Below are 19,274 nucleotides of genomic sequence, written 5' to 3' on the forward strand. Positions count from 1 at the left end.
CCTTACCTTTGATGATCTTCATCAGAATGCACTCCCGGGAATCCCAGTTCCACAATAAATGTTTGTTTTGTTCGATAATGTTCATAATTTATGTCCAAATTCCTCCTTGTTCCTCCGCGCACACAATCTAAACTCACGACGCACGTGCAAGTCCAGCAGAAAGTACGGACGAAAAGTCCAAAAAGTTCCGTTACAGTCCGTAGAAACATGTCAAACGATGTATAGAATCAATCTTTAGGACGTTTTTAACATAAATCTTCAATAATGTTCCAACCGGAGAATTCCTTTATCTTCAGAAATGCGATGGAACGCAGCTAGCTCTCACATGAACACACATGGTCAGCGCATGGTCAGCTCGTGGCACTCTGGGAGAGACCTTACTCAATCTCCTCTCATTCGCCCCCACCTCACAGTAGAAGCATCAAACAAGGTTCTAAAGACTGTTGACATCTAGTGGAAGCCATAGGAAGTGCAACATGACCCCATTTCCACTGTATCTTGGATAAGCAAAGAGTTAAACCTACAAACCTCAGATTTCCCACTTCCTGGTTGGAGTTCTTCCTCAGGTTTTTGCCTGCCATATGAGTTCTGTTATACTCACAGACATCATTCAAACAGTTTTAAAAACTTCAGAGTGTGTTTTCTATCCAAATCCACTAATAATATGCATATCCTAGTATCTGGGCCTGAGTATCAGGCAGTTTACTCTGGGCATGCTTTTCATCCGGACCTGAAAATACTGCCCCGTACCCCAAAGAAGTTAACTTGTGTGACTGTGTAACAAGGTCTATGATCTGTTCCCAGGTCTGTGAGCTGGTACGGTTCCTGATTGAGAACTGCAGGAAGGTCCTGGGAGATGATGTCACCTCTCTGTTTGGTGCATTCCCTCAGAAGAGCAACAGCAGCGACCACGGATCAGGTAAACAAAGTCTCCATTTATTTACTGAAGAAATAACATCTAAATCCAAATTATGTTGTACAGTGCTCTAAACAAATGTTGTTATTTTTGGTGGCAGAAAACTTCATAAGATAAAGTTGGATAGCAACAGAAAAGACAGGGAGAAAAGAGATGCCTCCTGGAGGTGGAGTGAGGAAGAGAGAGGTCACAAACCAAGCAGAACTGAAACAACACAGAGGTGGTTTAATTTGACACAGCTCTTCACAAGGGTCAAAAAAGTCACGAGTGTATGTGTGTCGACAGCAAGACAGTGGCTCTGTGTATTGGAGCCCTTATCACCGTTAAAGAGCATATTAACCCTGACTAGCTGCAGTGTGTGTGTGTGTGTGTGTGTGTGTGTGTGTGTGTGTGTGTGTGTGTGTGTGTGTGTGTGTGTGTGTGTGTGTGTGTGTGTGTGTGTGTGTGTGTGTGTGTGTGTGTGTGTGTGCGCGCGCGCGCGCGCGCGAGTTGAGTGTTCTCTCAGACGTGGCCTTTCCATAAGCCTGTGTCTCGGTGAGGTTTGCTGATTGGGGTCAGTATGTTGACCTCAGTCACTTCAGTGACTCATTAACACACCAGCCAATTTCCTCCTTCTCCCCTAAACCAACCTCTTTGAATGGCAGCTGTATGCTAGGGACCATTACAGCACTTTATGCTTAGTTTTCAAACCCTGTGTCTACCTAATGAAATGGAGGTTTGTTCAAACTCAAACTCCCCCTTCTCTCTTTCCCTCTCTCTCTCCCTCCATAGATGTGTCATCTTTCCAGATGAATGACTCATCCTACGACAGCCTGGAGAACGAGTTAAACGAAGACCCAGAGTCACCCTTCCAGGAGTCCCTCCCTCTGAGAGACAAGGCCATGCCAGACAGCCACAGCAGAGACTCTGTCATCACGCTGAGTGACTGTGACCCAGACCCTGACCCTGACCCTGAGGATGACCTCCTACATCTCCCTCCACTGCCCAGACCCAGGAAGTTCACCTCCGTCGTACGCCAACCACAGCCACGTCAGTCCTTTGTCCAATCACATGGCCCTCGGAGGTTACGACGCAGCTCGGAGCCCGCCCTCGGACACACCCCCGGAGCTCTGATTGTCCAATCAGATAAGCACAGTTTGGCATCACGTAAAGCAAGCTACGATGCGGCGATGGAGGGAGAGGAAGAAGAGGAGGAGGAAGAGGAGGATGAAGTGTTTCTGAAGCAGGGGCTCAGGGCTCTGCAGCTGAAAGACATTGTAGTCACAGGTGGAGAAAGAGGAGGGGTTGGAACTCTTGGGCGGAGGAAGCTGAGGCACGCCCCGCCCCCTCCTTTACGATTGGATGCAAGCTGCTCCAGCCTGTCGTCCCCGGCGACCTCCCCCACAGGCTCCTCCCTCAGCTCCTTAGACTCCGCCTTCTCCCAGTATTCCACGGACTATGTCACCAGCGCAGGCTTCCATTTGGCTGAGCCTTCCCCCCACTCCCCACTCTCACCCCGCTTCCCCCTCTCACACCTCTTCCCCCTCTCACCCCGCTTACCCCGCTCCCCCCAGGGCTCACCCCCCAAGAGAGACACAGTGGACTGTAGCCAAAGCCACCCCCCCCACTCGTCCCGGACCCCGTCCACCCACCACGGCCTGCACCCCAACACTTGGTTCAAGAGGGACCGACGGCTGTCGCTTCGGCAACCCGACAACGGACACCTGGAGGAGGAAGTGGGGGAGGGGGAAGGGGAAGGGGTTAGCCTCCCAAAATCCCCAGAGGTTAAAGGTGTAGAGGTGACCACCAAGAGGAGGTCCAGCAGCCCTCCATCCTACCAGCAGGCTATCCTACAGCTACAGGGGAGTAGGTCTCCCTTCTACAGAGGCACAGAGAAACCCCTCACCGTAAAGGAGCTACGGCTGCTACACAACCAGTCCTGCAAAGTCACCCACAGACCCCCCACAGGAAGTGGCGTTACCCAGCAGCCCACTGGAATAGAAAGTGAGGTCATCCAGCCCCCCCAGGGTGTGTTCTATGGACAGAGTAGCTCAACACTTACCCTCCAGAGGCATAAGTCTCATTCCCTCACCCCGGCCATGGAAGCCAGCCGCAAGGTCCTCACCATGCCTCGCAGAGCCTCCGAGCCCTCATGCGTGACAGATGCAGCCTCCAGCCTTACCTCGGAGAGGCCCAGGGTCAAGTCCCGGACCCACAGGGTCAAAGATCAGCAGCTCCCTGAGAGCGGACTTAGAGTCTCTGACGTGGAGCCACAGCGCAACGGAGCAGGCCCAAACTCAGAGCCAGGGATCTGCCTATCACCCTCCACCACGCGGGCAGTGAGGGACTACTTTTCCTCGCAGGGGCGGGTGGATGCAGACGCATGCCTGGGTAGGAGTCAAGAGGTGGCTCTGGCCCTCGTCCAGGGGAAGAGGGAGTGGCAGAGCAGGAAGTGTAGTGACCCGTGTGTCGACGACTTTGACCAAATGTTCTTTGCTGAGGAGTCCTACGTTTAATACATTCAAGAGGATTTTAAGAGTGTCTGGGTTTGTTTTATATGGCTGGTCAATGTTGTTTATAGCATATCGTTTGTATGTTTATATGGTCTTGTTGTTGGTGTTTATATTGTCATATATGTACAGTTATTTTCCCCTGGTCATAGTAGATGTTTGGTTGTGCTTGAGCTCTGTTTCCGCATGTCTGTCGTTCAACAACAGGTAGAGGTCTATATTTATGTTCATGTGATGCTTTGTTATAGTGTTGTACGACCTGTAAGAAATCATATGTGTATTTTTGTACATGATGCCAATCCTGCTGCTGTACTATAGAGTATATTTGCTACAGAACACACCGTTTGTATATCTGATGTCTAATGCTTATGAAAATTAATTATAACGATTATAATAAAACGTTGCTCTTGTGAAAGTATCTTTATGTATCAACGGAAGTATTCATTTCTCTTTATTAAAAAGGCACATTTTTAAAAATTGTTCTTCTGTTATTTTGTGGCTTCTTTTGATGTTATGGGTCTCCATGACTTGGGTTCTGGACTACGACTCTGCAGAACTGACAAAGTAGGACAAGCTGTACTATACTAAATGCACAGTGCTGTATTAGTGATAAAATGTCAACTCTTTACACCTGTTAAGCATGAATCATCAGACTCATAGTGTGATGTAAACATAATATTACCATGAATAATTCATCTGTATGGTCTCTGGTGGCGGAGTGATGTAGGTCTCGGTCTAAGAGGATAGACAGGTCTGGAAGTGGTAGAGTCAGCCAGAGAGTCTCTCTCTCTCTCTCTCTCTCTCTCTCACACACACACACACACACACACACACACACACACACACACACACACACACACACACACACACACACACACACACACACACACACACACACACACACACACACACACACACACACACACACACACACACACACACACACACACACACAGAGGTGCTGCTTTTTAGACTGACGGGTCTGGAAGTGGTAGAGTCAGCCAGAGAGTCTCTCTCGCACACGCACACACGCACTTTTAGACTGACAGGTCTGGAAGTGGTAGAGTCAGCCAGAGAGTCTCTCTCTCTCTCACTCACTCACTCACTCACTCACTCACTCACTCACTCACTCACTCACTCACTCACTCACTCACTCACTCACTCACTCACTCACTCACTCACTCACTCACACACACACACACACACACACACACACACACACATTTACACTCACACTGAGGTGCTGCTTTTTAGACTGACAGGTCTGTTAGAGTTAGTCAGCCAGACAGGGAGACATGAGCACGGCCAATTATGTAATGGAAGCAGAACCATGAAGCCCACGGGTTTGGCCCACCTTCCTGGACCTGTCTCAAAGTATAATATCTGCTCAAAATGTGTGTGTACAAGTTGTGTAGGGCTGGGTGCTGTTGTACTTGAATCACTGGAGCATGACTCCACCAGTAATAAGTGTTACGTCTCTAGTCTAAAAGGTACTATATGCTGGCCCACATGGGTCATGTTAACATGCACTGTGGAGTTCTAAGGTCAGGGGTCTAGCTGGATGTTGAAGTGATTCTGCCTGTTTATGTCTATTTGTCGCACCTCTACAGAGGTGGGAAGCTTAGGGAGAAAGCAGTACAAGCAGGAATGGTTGGTTTAGCGAGGGAGCTTGATGGAGTCATTAGTAGTTATAATAACTAGGGTGGACAGGAAAGACTCCTGGCCCTCACAGAACATGCTTCATTAGAATTCACTGTGTAACCTTCTCACCACAAGGCTTGGATAAATCACCATGGGAATAATGGTGAAAAGGACATCTCTGTAAATTAACTTGTATGATAAGCGAGGGGAAAAACAAAAGGCTAGAGATATTACTAATATATAGACACTGAGTGTAAAAGACATTTGGAACACCTTTCCATGATAGACTGACCAGGTGAATCCAGGTGAAAGCTATGATCCCTTATTGATGTCACTTGTTAGATCCACTTCAATCAGTAGATGAAAGGGAAGAGACAGGTTAAAGTAGGATTTTTAAGCGTTGAGACAATTGAGATATGGTTTGTGAATGTGTGCAATTCAGAGAGTAAATGGGTAAATATTTCAGTGCCTTTGAATGGGGTATGGTAGTAGGTTTGAGTGTGTCAAGAACTGCAACACTGCTGGGTTTTTCACACTCAACAGTTTCTCATATGTATCAAGAATGGTCCACCACCCAAAGGACATGCAGCCAACCTGATACAACTGTGGAACGCTTTCGAGTCCATACCCCGATGAATTGATGTTGTTCTGAGGGCAAAAGGGGGAGCAACCCAATATTAGGAGGTTGTTCCTAATGTTTTGTACACTAAGTGTATACAGGCTTAGAATACCTTTTTCAGAATGTTATCCAATGAAATAAGAATAAATGCAGTATGACTGAATGAAATAACCACCCAAGGAATACATAATATATATATATATATATATATAGTACAAGTCAAAAGTTTGGACACACCTACTCATTCAAGGGTCCATCTTTGTTTTCACTATTTTCTACATTGTAGAAATATAGCAAATACATCAACACTATGAAATAACACATACGGAATCATGTAGTAGAAACTTTAAAAGTTCTTGAAATTTGACTGACTGATCCTCATGTCTTAAAGTAATGAGGGACTGTCGATTCTCTTTGCTTATTTGAGCTGTTCTTGCCATAATACAGACTTGGTCTTTTACCAAATATGGATATCTTCTGTATACCACCCCTACCTTGTCGAACACAATTGATTGGCTCAAACGCATTAAGAAGGAAATACATTCCACAAATGAACTTTTAACAAGGCACACCTGTTCATTGAAATGCATTCCAGATGACTACCTCATGAAGCTGGTTTAGAGAATGCCTTGAGTGTGCAAAGCTGTCATCAAGGCAAAGGATGGCTACTTTGAAGAATCTCAAATATAAAATATATTTGGATTTGTTTAACACTTTTTTAGTTACTACATGTGTTATTTCAGAGTTTTGATGTCTTCACTATTATTCTACAATGTAGAAAATAGTAAAAAATAAAGAAAAACCCTGGAATGAGTAGGTGTGTCCAAACTTTTGACTGGTACTGTATATATATTTAACCTATAATTAACTAGGCAAGTCAATTAAGAACATTCTTATTTACAATGACGGCCTACCAAGAGGGAAAGCCCTCCTGTGGAGACAGGGGCTGGGATAAAAAATACAAATGTAGGATAAAACACACATCACGACAAGAGACATCACAACACTACATAAAGAGAGACCTAAGACAACAACACAGCATGACAGCAACACATGAAAACACAGCATGGTAGCAACAAAACATGACAACAACACGGTAGCAACACAACATGGCAGCAGCACAACATGGTAGCAGCACAAACAAGGTACAAATATTGTTAGGCACAGACAACAGCACAAAGGGCAAGAAGGTAGAGACAACAATATGTCACACGAAGCAGCCACAAGTGTCAGTAAGAATGTCCATGATTGAGTCTTTGAATGTAGAGATGGAGATAAAACTGTCCAGTTTGAGTGTTTTTTGCTGCTCCTTCCAGTCGCTATCTGCAGCGAACTGAAAAGACGAGTGACCCAGGAATGTGTTTGCATTGGGGACCTTTAACAGAATGAGACTGGTAGAATGGCTGTTGTATGTTTATTTATTTATTTTATTTCACCTTTATTTAACCAGGTAGGCAAGTTGAGAACAAGTTCTCATTTACAACTGCGACCTGGCCAAGATAAAGCAAAGCAGTTCGACACATACAACAACACAGAGTTACACATGGAGTAAAACAAACATACAGTCAATAATACAGTAGAAAAATAAGTCTATATACAATGTGAGCAAATGAGGTGGGATAAGGGAGGTAAAGGCAAAAAAAGGCCATGGTGGCGAAGTAAATACAATATAGCAAGTAAAACACTGGAATGGTAGATTTGCAGTGGAAGAATATGCAAAGTAGAAATATAAATAATGGTGTGCAAAGGAGCAAAATAAATAAATACAGTAAGGGGAAGAGGTAGTTGTATGTGAAGGATAAGGGTTGCAGTAGATATCTCAGAGAGGGGGAGTGAGGCCTAAGAAGGTTTTATAAATAAGCATCAACCAGTGGGTCTTGCGTCGGGAATACAAAAATGGCCAGTTTACAGAGGAGTATAGAGTGCAGTGATGTGTCCTATAAGGAGCATTGGTGGCAAATCTGATGGCCGAATGGTAAAGAACATCTAGCCACTCGAGGGCACTCTTACCGGCCAGTCTATAAATTACGTCTCCGTAATCTACTATGGGTAGGATGGTCATCTGAATCAGGGTTAGTTTGGCAGCTGGGGTGAAAGAAGAACAATTACGATAGAGGAAACCAAGTCTTCTTACCAAACCACATTGTTGTTGTGGAGGTGTTCAGAATAACGATTAGGGCAGAGAAAGCCGTAAGAAAGCTTTGTTGTAGAACATTTAACACAAAATCCAGGGAGGGGCCAGCTGAGTATGAGACTGTATCATCTGCATATAAATGGATGAGAGAGCTTCCTACTGCCTGAGCTATGTTGTTGATGTAAATTGAGAAGAGCGTGGGGTCTAGGATCGAGCTTTGGGGTACTCCCCTGGTGACAGGCAGTGACTGAGACAGTAGGTGTTCTGACTTTACACACTTCACTCTTTGAGAGAGTTAGTTAGCAAAACCAGACCAAAGACCCCTCAGAAACACCAATACTCCTTAGCCGACCCACAAGAATGGAATGGTCTACCGTATCAAAAGCTTTGGCCAAGTCAACAAAAATAGCAGCACAACATTGCTTAGAATCAAGGGCAGTGGTGACATGATTGAGGACTTTTAAGGTTGCAGTGACACATCCATAACCTGAGAGGAAACCAGATTGCATACCAGAGAGAATACTATAGACATCAAGAAAGCCAGTCAGTTGATTATTGCCAAGTTTTTCCAACATGTTTGATAAACAGGGCAAAATAGAAATAGGCCTATAACAGTTAGGATCAGTTTGATCTTCCCTTTTCATTAAAGGACACATCGTGGCTGCCTCCCAAGTACTGGGAACCTCTCCAGAGGGGAGAGACAGGTTAAAAAGGTTGGAGATAGGCTTGGTGATGATAGGGGCAGCAACCTTAAAAAAGAAAGGATCTAAACCATCTGACCCAGATGTTTTTTGGGGGTCAAGTTTAAGGAGCTCCTTTCACCGCCTGCAGGGAGAAGCTGTGTAGTGGGGCAGGGGAAAAGAGGGAGGAGCATCAGGGTTAGTTGCATTAGAAGGTCTGGGAGATGAGGAAGTGTTGGATGGGCAAGGAGGCATGTTTGAGTCAAATAGGAATCTTGACTTAATGAAGTGGAGATTAAAGAGTTAAACGATACGCTCCTTGTCAGTAACAACCACATCATCAACATTAACGGACATAAGCAGCTGTGAAGAGGAGGATTTATTCTCTAGGTCTTTCACCATTTTCCAGAACTTTTGGGGGTTAGAACCACAGAGAGAGAGAGAGCTGCTCCTTAAAGTAACTAACTTGACCTCCCAGATAGCCTGAGTGCACATATTTCTCATTTGCTTGAACCGCACCTTTCGCCAATGGTGTTCTTGAGGTGGAGTAACTCTGCCAGATCACGGTCAAACCAGGGGCTGATCCTGTTTTTAATTCTCATTTTCTTCATGGGGTGTGCTTGTTACAAGTCATGAAGGAAGGCTTGCTCTCAGGTCATTTAATTTGAGCAGTCATTACGAACACGGGCAGTAAAACAGTGATCACTAAGGGCATTACAGAAAACAACAGACTGATACCTATCAGAATTATTTGTGAAGATTTCATCAAGGAGAGTAGCCTTTTCGGTGTGTTTGGAGTGATACCTTGTGGGATTGGTAAAAATCTGAGAGAGATTTACGAAGTCCCTGTCACGACTTCCGCCGAAGTAGGTCCCTCTCCTTGTTCGGGCGGCGTTCGGCGGTCGACGTCACCGGCCTTCTAGCCATCGCCGATCCACTTTCCATTTTCCATTTGTTTTGTCTTTGTCTTACACACCTGGTTTCAATTCCCCAATTACTTGTTCATTATTTAACCCTCTGGTCCCCCATGTTTGTTTGTGAGTAATTGTTTGTATGTAATACGGTCCGTTATGTGGGCTCGCTTTATTGTATTATATTTGTCTATTTTGAGTAAATTACGTTTATTTACTCACATCTGCTGTCCTGCGCCTGATTCCTCTACACAAGCTACACACAGACCACATTACAGAACTACTCACCAAGAATGGAGTTAGCAGGAGCAGACGCCCTCCCTGTGGCGATAGAGGAGCGTGTCCAGCAGCACGTGACCATATTGCAACATCTGGGCACCGCCATGGATCGCGTGCTGCAGACGATGGATCGTTGGGAGAGAGGAGGAGGTCGTCCAGCACCTCCACCAGCCCCACTACAGCAGGCCCCACTGTCCACCCCTGCTTCACCTGGTCCCAGCGGGATTCAGCTCGCGCTCCCGAGGGAGTATGACGGGACTGCTGCCGGATGCCAGGGGTTCCTAATCCAGCTTGAGCTCTACCTGGCGACCGTCCACCCGGCTCCTTCGGGACGTGAGAGCGTGTCCGCCCTTGTCTCCTGCCTCTCAGGCAAAGCTCTGGAGTGGGCCAACGCCATATGGAGTGAAGGAGACGTGGCATTGGACCATTACGCAGAGTTCACCTGCCGCTTTGGGCAGTTTTTGACCACCCGCCTGAGGGTCGAGCGGCGGGTGAACGTCTGTTCCACCCGAGGCAGGGGACGAGCAGCGCGCAGGATTCCGCTTTGGACTTCCGGACCCTGGCCGCAAGCGCGGGATGGAACGACAGGGCCCTGATCGATCACTACCGGTGCAGTCTGCGCGAGGACGTCCATCGGGAGTTGGCCTGCCGAGACACCACCCTCACGTTGGACCAGCTGGTGGACCTGTCCACCCGGCTGGACAACCTGCTGGCTACCCGCGGACGTCCGGATCGGTGCCTGTCAGTTCCATCCCCCAGCACCTCCGCTCCGATGCCCATGGAGCTGGGAGGTGCTGCATTTAGGGCGACCGGAGGAGGGGCCATTCCCTGCACCATCTGTGGCCGCAGAGGGCACACTGCTGGTCGGTGCTGGGGGGGTTCCTCAGGGAGTCGAGGCAGCAGGCGGGCCACTATCGTGTCACCCCAGGTGAGTCGGCACCAGGCTCACCCAGAGCCCCCTGTTGCTCACATGTATGTGTTTATTAAATTTCCTGAGTTTTCCCCGCATTTCCAGCATAAGGCGCTCGTAGATTCAGGCGCAGCTGGGAATTATTTTACCGTTCATTTGCCCATAGTTTAGGGATTCCCCTTGTTCCTGTGGATATGCCCTTCCCTGTGCACGCCCTAGATAGTCGACCATTAGGGTCAGGGCTGATTAGGGAGGCCACCGCTCCACTAAGCATGGTTACGCAGGAGGGTCACAAGGAGAGAATCTGTCTCTTCCTTATTGATTCTCCTGTGTTTCCCGTGGTGCTGGGCCTACCCTGGTTGGCCTGTCATGACCCCACTATTTCGTGGCAGCAGAGGGCTCTCAAGGGGTGGTCACGAGAGTGCTCAGGGAGGTGTGTAGGGGTTTCCATTGGTGCGACTACGGTGGAAAGTCCAGACCAGGTCTCCACCGTGCGCATCCCCTCAGAATATGCCGATTTGGCTCTCGCCTTCTGTAAGAAGAAGGCGACTCAATTACCACCCCATCGACTCGGGGATTGTGCGATAAATCTCCTGGTAGACGCAGCACTTCCCAGGAGTCACGTGTATCCTCTGTCACAGGAGGAGACGGCGGCTATGGAAACATATGTCTCCGAATCCCTGGGGCAGTGATACATTAGGCCCTCCACTTCACCTGCCTCCTTGAGTTTCTTTTTGTGAAGAAGAAGGATGGAGGTCTGCGCCCGTGTATTGACTATCGTGGTATCAATCAGATCACTGTGAGGTACAGCTATCCGCTACCTCTCATCGCCAGTGCGATCGAGTCAATGCACGGGGCGCACTTCTTCACAAAATTGGATCTCAGGAGCGCTTACAACCTGGTGCGTATCCGGGAGGGGGGGACATTTACATTTTACATTTTTAGTCATTTAGCAGACGCTCTTATCCAGAGCGACTTACAGTAGAGTGCATACATTTTATTACATTTTTTTTTTTACATACTGAGACAAGGATATCCCTACCGGCCAAACCCTCCCTAACCCGGACGACGCTATGCCAATTGTGCGTCGCCCCACGGACCTCCCGGTTGCGGCCGGCTGCGACAGAGCCTGGGCGCGAACCCAGCCCAGCCTGGGCGCGAACCCAGAGACTCTGGTGGCGCAGCTAGCACTGCGATGCAGTGCCCTTGACCACTGCGCCACCCGGGAGATCATTTTGAGAGGAAACAAAATGAGTCAACATAGATGCAAATATGAAGAAGAAAAAAACAGGTCAAAAGGGTCAAAGGCTAGGGGCTATCCGTATTGTTATTAATATACTTCAAAATGCATTCTTCCCTCCCAACTTCCTTGGAGAAATCCCTGATATCAGTGACTAGGATACTTCATTTAAGGAAGGATGATGCCCATCCTACCTTACATGGGACGAGTGGAAGACGGCATTTAGTACCCCCTCAGGGCACTATGAGTACCTCGTCATGCCGTACGGGTTGATGAATGCTCCATCAGTCTTCCAGGCCTTTGTAGACGAGGTTTTCCGGGACCTGCACGGGCAGGGTGTAGTGGTGTATATCGACGACATTCTGATATACTCCGCTACACACGCCGAGCATGTGTCCTTGGTGTGCAGGTGCTTGCGGTCCATGGATCACACTCCCATACTTCCGACGTTTTGCCTGGTGGCACCGGTGGTGTGGGAGCTGGACGCGGACATCGAGCGGGCGTTACACACAGAGCCCACTCCCCCCAGTGTCCAGCTGGGCGCCTGTACGTTCCGTCTGCTGTCCGCGACCGTTTGAGCTATTGGGCCCACACGTCACCCTCCTCTGGTCATCCTGGCATCAGTCGGACGGTGCGTTGCCTTAGTGGGAAGTACTGGTGGTCCACCTTGGCCAAGGACGTGAGGGTTTATGTTTCCTCCTGCTCGGTGTGCACCCAGTGCAAGGCTCCCAGGCACCTGCCCAGAGGGAAGTTACAACCCCTACCCATTCCACAACGGCCGTAGTCGCATCTGTCGGTGGACTTCCTGACGCATCTTCCTCCATCACAGGGCAACACCACAATCCTGGTCATTGTGGATCGGTTCTCTAAGTCCTGCCGTCTCCTCCCTTTGCCCGGTCTCCCTATGGCCCTACAGACTGCGGAGGCCCTGTTCACTCACGTCTTCCGGCACTACGGGGTGCCTGAGGACATAGTATCTGATCGGGGTCCCCAGTTCATGTCCAGGTTCTGGAGAGCGTTCATGGAACATCTGGGGGTCTCGGTCAGCCTTACCTCAGGTTTTCACCCCGAGAGTAACGGGCAGGTGGAGAGAGTAAACCAGGATGTGGGTAGGTTTCTGCGGTCATATTGCCAGGACCGGCCGGGGGAGTGGGCGGCGTTCATCCCCTGGGCAGAGATGGCCCAAAACTCACTCCGCCACTCCTCCGCTCACTTTATTGTATTATATTTGTCTATTTTGAGTAAATGACGTTTATTTACTCATATCTGCTGTCCTGCACCTGACTCCTCTACACAAGCTACACACAGACCCCAATTACAGTCCCATTGTTTTAAGACTTGTTCAGGTGGTTTAAGCATGTCCCAGTTTAGGTCACCTAGCAGGACAAATTCAGACTTAGTGTATTTGTTTTTATATGTATTAGGGATCCCCATTAGCTGCATTAGCTTGCCTAGTTAAATAAAGGTTAAATAAAATACAAATAAGGCATCAGCTACTCTTCCTGGTGTCCAAACACATTAAAGCATTTACATTACACATAAAACAAAAGATAATACAGTACATATGACATTATTACACCACTACATACAGTATTTACAATTCAAAATGTATAATACCACCATACAACAATATTACATTGCACGTGTGTTTAGAGTGTTATCGTGTGTGTATGCGTTTGCGTATGTCTGTACCTGTGTGTCTCTTCACAGTCCACGCTGTTCCATAAGATGTTTTTTTTAGCTGATTTTACAGTTACCTGATGTGGAATAGAGTTCCATGTAGTCATGGCTCTATCTAGTACTGTACACCTCCCATAGTCTGTTCTGGACTTGGGGATTGTGAAGAGACCTCTGGTGGCATGTCTTGTGAGGTATGCATGGGTGTCCGAGCTGTGTGTTAGCAGTTTAAACACACAGCTCGGTGCATTCAGCTTGTCAACACAAATTAATGTTAGCTCCCCGTGTACATTTAAGGGCCAGCCGTGCTGCCCTGTTCTTAGCCAATAGTAATTTTCCTAAGTCCCTCTTTGTGGCATCTGACCACACGACTGAACAGTAGTCCAGGTGCGACAAAACTAGGGCCTGTAGGACCTGCCTTGTTGATAGTGTTGGTAAGAAGGCAGAGCAATGCTTTATTATGGACAGACTTCTCCCCATCTGAGCTACTGTTGTATCAATATGTTTGACCATGACAGTTTACAATACAGGGTTAGTTCAAGCCATTTTGTCCCCTCAACTTGATAAATTTCAACATTACTCAATACAATATTTAGTTGAGTTTGAGTTTGAGTTTTTTTTTTTTTTACAGGGACAGTGCATATTAATCAACGTTTCAGTAAAAGGGCCGGTTTTAGCCAGCCAGCTAATTTTCAACCGCAGTCCCTGGGCAGGTTATTAAAAACAATTACAATATAGACAATAGCAACATAGAACAAGACATAGCATACAGACATAGCAACATAGGACAAGCAAGACGTAGCATACAGACAGAGCAACATAGAACAAAAAGCAGCAAGACAAAATTCATAAAAGGAACAAAGTGTTTCCACACCTCACAAGTTACAGACAACAGACATGGAAAGCGGCAACACACAGCTAGGGACCATGTTCACAAATCTGATTGATCTTTAGCCATGTCTTCAAGCATTTTGTGAAAGTGTGATATGTGGTGCAGTTATGTGTGTCTGATGGCAGTGTATTCCAGACATGGGAAGCTCTCACAGAAAAAGCAGATTTACTAAAGGTGCTTTTCCTTAGGGGAACTACACAGTCACCTCTCATGGCAGACCTTGTGGATCTGCTGCCATATGTTTGGGTTTTCTGTTTAACAAAAATACTGAGTGGAGGGGGAGCCAAGCCATTTAGGATCTTGAATACAAGACATGCATCGGTGTATTGCATAAGATTTTCCCAACTCAGGAGCTCATGCTTTCTGAGGATGTGACAGTGATGATGGCTATTGGGCTTCCTATCAAGCACTTTGAGAGCCTGTTTGTAGACAGACTGAATAGGTCTTACTGTTGTACAGAAAGCTTGGGCCCAACTAGTCAAGCAGTATGTTAAGTGGGGGAGTATCATAGATTTGAAGTACAGTTTTGCTACCTCTGTAGTCAAACAATTTCGTATAAATCGGAAATTAGCTAGGTTGAATTTGGTTATTTGAATTACCTTTTTCACATGCTTTTTAAAAGAGAGGTTGGAATCAAGTATGATGCCAAGGTACTTAAAATCAGATACCACCTGGAGCTTCTCCCCTGACACATAGACATCTGGCTCAGTAGCATCTGTTGCCCTCTTTGTGAAGAACATGCAAACAGTTTTTTTCACATTGAGATGCAAACACGAGTCACTGAGCCACTTTGTAACCTGGACCATTACAGTAGTGAGTTCTTGTGCAGCTTGTTGTTTGCTCTTTGCATGCACATATATCACTGTATCATCTGCATACATTTGAACTTCAGACCCAGTACAGACAGAAGGCAGATCATTAATGTACAGGCTGAACAGGAGGGGCCCCAGTATTGACCCTTGGGGCACGCCCACATCATAGCTAAGAGTGGGCGACAGCTCATTGCTCACTCTGACACACTGAGTTCTGCCTTCAAGGTATGATTTCATCCATCTCAAGGCATCGGGGGAAAAGTTGAACTTGGACAATTTTGTGATGAGAATCTCATGGTTAACAGTATCAAAAGCCTTCCTTAGGTCCAGAAACACAGCCCCAACAACGCCCCCTTTGTCCATCTTGGACTTCACATTTTCCAGAAGAAAGCAGTTGGCCGTTTCTGTGGAGTGTTTCGCTCTGAAGCCAAACTGCATGGAATGTAATGTGAAGGGGCTGTTGTTGAGGTGGGCAATCAGTTGTTCTGCTACACACTTTTCAACAACCTTTGACACCACAGGTAGTATACTAATGGGCCTGTAGTTACTCACGTCAGCAGGGTCGCCTGATTTAAAGATGGCCGTTATTATGGCCGACTTCCATACCCTTGGAAACACCCCGAGACCAATAGATGTGTTGGTGACCATAGTAATGGGGCCAATGAGTGACTCTTTGTAGTTTTTAAGAAAGGTAGAGTCCATCCCAAACACATCTTTGGCTTTAGAGTTCTTTAGTGAGCTAATCACCTTGTCCACCTTTGACTCAGAAACCTCCCTTATGATGAAGACAGGTTGAGCATCATTTACTAGCACTGAGCCCAAGAAACCAGTGGAGGGGTTCTGTGTCAGTACCCTGACAGAGTCAATAAAGTAGGAATTGAAGGCTATTACTATTTTGACTGCATCCTGTGTTAGATTGTTATTCACCATGATTTCTAGTCTTTTTGCAGTGTTACTATGGTCTTTCCCTGTTAACTTTTTTAGATTCTCCCAGATCAGTTTAGAATTTCCCTTTGCTTCACCAATCAATCAATCAATCAATCAAGTTTATTTTATATAGCCCTTCGTACATCAGCTAATATCTCGAAGTGCTGTACAGAAACCCAGCCTAAAACCCCAAACAGCTAGCAATGCAGGTGTAGAAGCACGGTGGCTAGGAAAAACTCCCTAGAAAGGCCAAAACCTAGGAAGAAACCTAGAGAGGAACCAGGCTATGAGGGGTGGCCAGTCCTCTTCTGGCTGTGCCGGGTGGAGATTATAACAGAACTATGCCAAGACCAATTATGTTAATAAAAAAGTTTGCCTTGGCCTGTCTGATTTCTTTCATCACCTTATTTCTCAACATGGTAAACCTACGTCTGTCATGCTCTAATTTGGATCTTAGGGCTATTTTTAGATAATAATCTCGTTCTTTCATCAATTTCCAGATTTCTCCATTTAGCCAAGGAAGAGTGCTCTTTTGGCCAGGTTTGGATTTGATTTTCTTTAGGAAACCATTTAATGTAGTCTGGATTGTGGATAGAAAAACTTGACTATCAGCTTCCACGTCTGCATAGGACAAGAGATCATTCCAGTTAATTCCCTTAATTGCGTTTTCAAAATAGCTTAATTCACTCTTAGGTATTCTTAGTTGATCAGGCTTTCTAACAGTAGAGAGGTTAAACCTGCTCTTAGACAGCTTTCTGGCTATAAGTGTCAGATTATGATCAGATAGCCCAGTAACCATATTGAATGATTTAGTCACTCTCTCTGGTTTATTACTGAACACCAAATCAATCTGTGTTTTAGAGCAACAAGTCACCCTGGTTGGCCCTTTAACTAGCTGTGTAAGGTCAAAGGTATTAGTGATCCGTTTGAGGGTTTTCCTACAACACTTGTCTTCATAATTAATGTTAAAATCTCCCATTAAGATGACCTCTTTCCCAAAATCACATTCCCTAAGCATGTTATTAAACTGATCAAAAAACACACTTTTGGTGGAAGGTGGCCTATACATTCCAATGAGGGTAAAAGACATTTGAGGAGACAGTGTAATGTTCAGGCCAATACATTCTAGTTCATTATCACATGACCACTCAATTTGTTTACATCGGATATGTTCTTTAATGTAAATCATCACACCCCCTCCTCTTCCTTCAGTCCTGTCTCTCCTGAAAACATTGTAGCCAGGCACAATCAAAGCAGCAGATGGAGAGTTTTTATGGAGCCATGTCTCTGAGAGGCAGAGAAAGTCTGTGAGTAGATGTTGAATTTGAGTCTGTGAGTAGATGTTGAATTTGATCACTTTTTGGAATGACACTACAAATGTTCAAGTGCCCCCCTAGTAGTCCCTTGGGCTTAGCTCGTGGGTCCCAGATGACTCGAGAGTGATTGACACATTGAAAAAAGTAAAAAAAAAAAAGTGTTTTCTGACGGCTGGGTTTAGGCCGTTTTGTTTCGTTTTGATTAGGGGCAGTTCGGTAGCGCAATTAACAAACCCTCCCGCCTGCACTGGATGCGGGGAACTAATTAAAACAGCTTGCGTACCAGAAGCAGAGTCAGGGATCGCATATAGCGACTTTGGTATGTTTGAAGAGTCAAAATCTATCCTGGAGCCGGGTGAGTCGAGAGAAACCATAGGACCATAGCACTCACCCACTTCCACAGCGGCGACGATCAGTGGACGAGGCCATCCACCGCTTTCCACTCCGGTGCGTATCGCTGGCTCGGTGATGTTGGGCCCAGGATTGAGTTGCACATCCCCGGAGAGCAGGAGGGTAGTGAACAGGTAGTTTAACAGTTTCCGATAAATGTTGGACTTGTGTTTGTTGCGCCTAAGCGGTTCAGTAGAATAAGGAGCGAGGTAGACTTGGCCATTATTCAGAACATTATGGTATGCTGTGTACTGTCCGCTCCCGTGGAACGGTGAACCAATGTGTTTGGTGTTAATATTCTCCGGTAGTAGACTGATTGTGTCATCCCAGCAAGGACGCACTGAGATTATCAGTAGAGCAGCTACATAACTAACAATCATGGCAGAGTACTGGAGATAAAACACCAAATTGCGCTTTAACTCTTTGCATGAGTTACTTAGCTGGGGTCGGCGTACACCTGATGGTTTAGATAAAATTACAGGATTCGAATGAGAAGCCGCACCACCCTGTCTTCCGTCCGCCATTTTGCCGCCAGTTTTAGTGAATGATTTGCCCCAAATACAATGCTTTTATTATTTTTTTATATTTAGGAATAACTTCTTCCTTGCCACCCATTCTGAAACTAACTGCAGCTCTTTGTTAAGTGTTGCAGTCATTTCAGTCGCTGTAGTAGCTGATGTGTATAGTGTTGAGTCATCCGCATACATCGACACACTGGCTTCACTCAGTGGCATGTCGTTAGTAAAGATTGAGAAAAGTAAGGGCCCTAGAGAGCTGCCCTGGGGAATTCCTGATTCTACCTGGATTATGCTGGAGAGGCTTCCATTAAGGAACACCCTCTGTGTTCTGTTAGACAGGTAACTCTTTATCCACAATATGGCAGGGGGTGTAAAGCCATAACACATATGTTTTTCCAGCAGCAAACTATGATCGATAATGTCAAAAGCCACACTGAAGTCTTACAAAACAGCCCCTACAATCGTTTTATCATACATTTCTCTCAGCCAATCATCAGACATTTTTGTAAGTGCTGTGCTTGTTGAATGTCCTTCTCTATAAGCGTGTTGATAGACTGTTGTCAATTTGTTTACTGTAAAATAGCATTGTATCTGGTCAAACACAATTTTTTCCCAACAGTTTACTAAGAGTTGGTAATAGGCTGATTGGTCGGCTATTTGAGCCAGTAAATGGGCTTCAATATTTTTTTTTTTACATTTGAATCATTTGGCGTTGCAAGCGTCATGCCACCATGCTCTACCAACTGAGCCACACTATTCTTAGGTAGCGGAATGACTTTTACTTCCCTCCAGGCTTGAGGGCACACACTTTCTAGTAGGCTTAAATTGAAGATACGGCAAATAGGAGTGGCAATATCCTCCGCTATTCTCCTCAGCAATTTCCCATCCAAGTTGTCAGACCCCGGTGGCTTGTCATTGTTGAT

General features: G+C 46.2%; 1 protein-coding gene across 3 annotated transcripts in view; it reads left to right on the forward strand.

The window, feature by feature from the left end:
* LOC120058428 (rho GTPase-activating protein 20-like) overlaps positions 1–3,823 on the forward strand; it is a 54,168-nt gene extending 50,345 nt beyond the window's left edge. For all 3 annotated transcript variants that reach the window (XM_039007080.1, XM_039007081.1, XM_039007082.1), the window contains 2 exons: positions 805–919; positions 1,688–3,823. In XM_039007080.1, the coding sequence (XP_038863008.1) occupies positions 805–919; positions 1,688–3,411 (1,839 nt within the window). In that variant the 3' untranslated portion in view covers positions 3,412–3,823. The remainder of the gene's footprint in view (positions 1–804; positions 920–1,687) is intronic.
* The last annotated feature ends 15,451 nt before the right edge of the window (positions 3,824–19,274 follow it).

The sequence above is a fragment of the Salvelinus namaycush genome, chromosome 13, assembly GCF_016432855.1.
Source record: "Salvelinus namaycush isolate Seneca chromosome 13, SaNama_1.0, whole genome shotgun sequence".
Taxonomy (NCBI): Eukaryota; Metazoa; Chordata; class Actinopteri; order Salmoniformes; family Salmonidae; genus Salvelinus; species Salvelinus namaycush.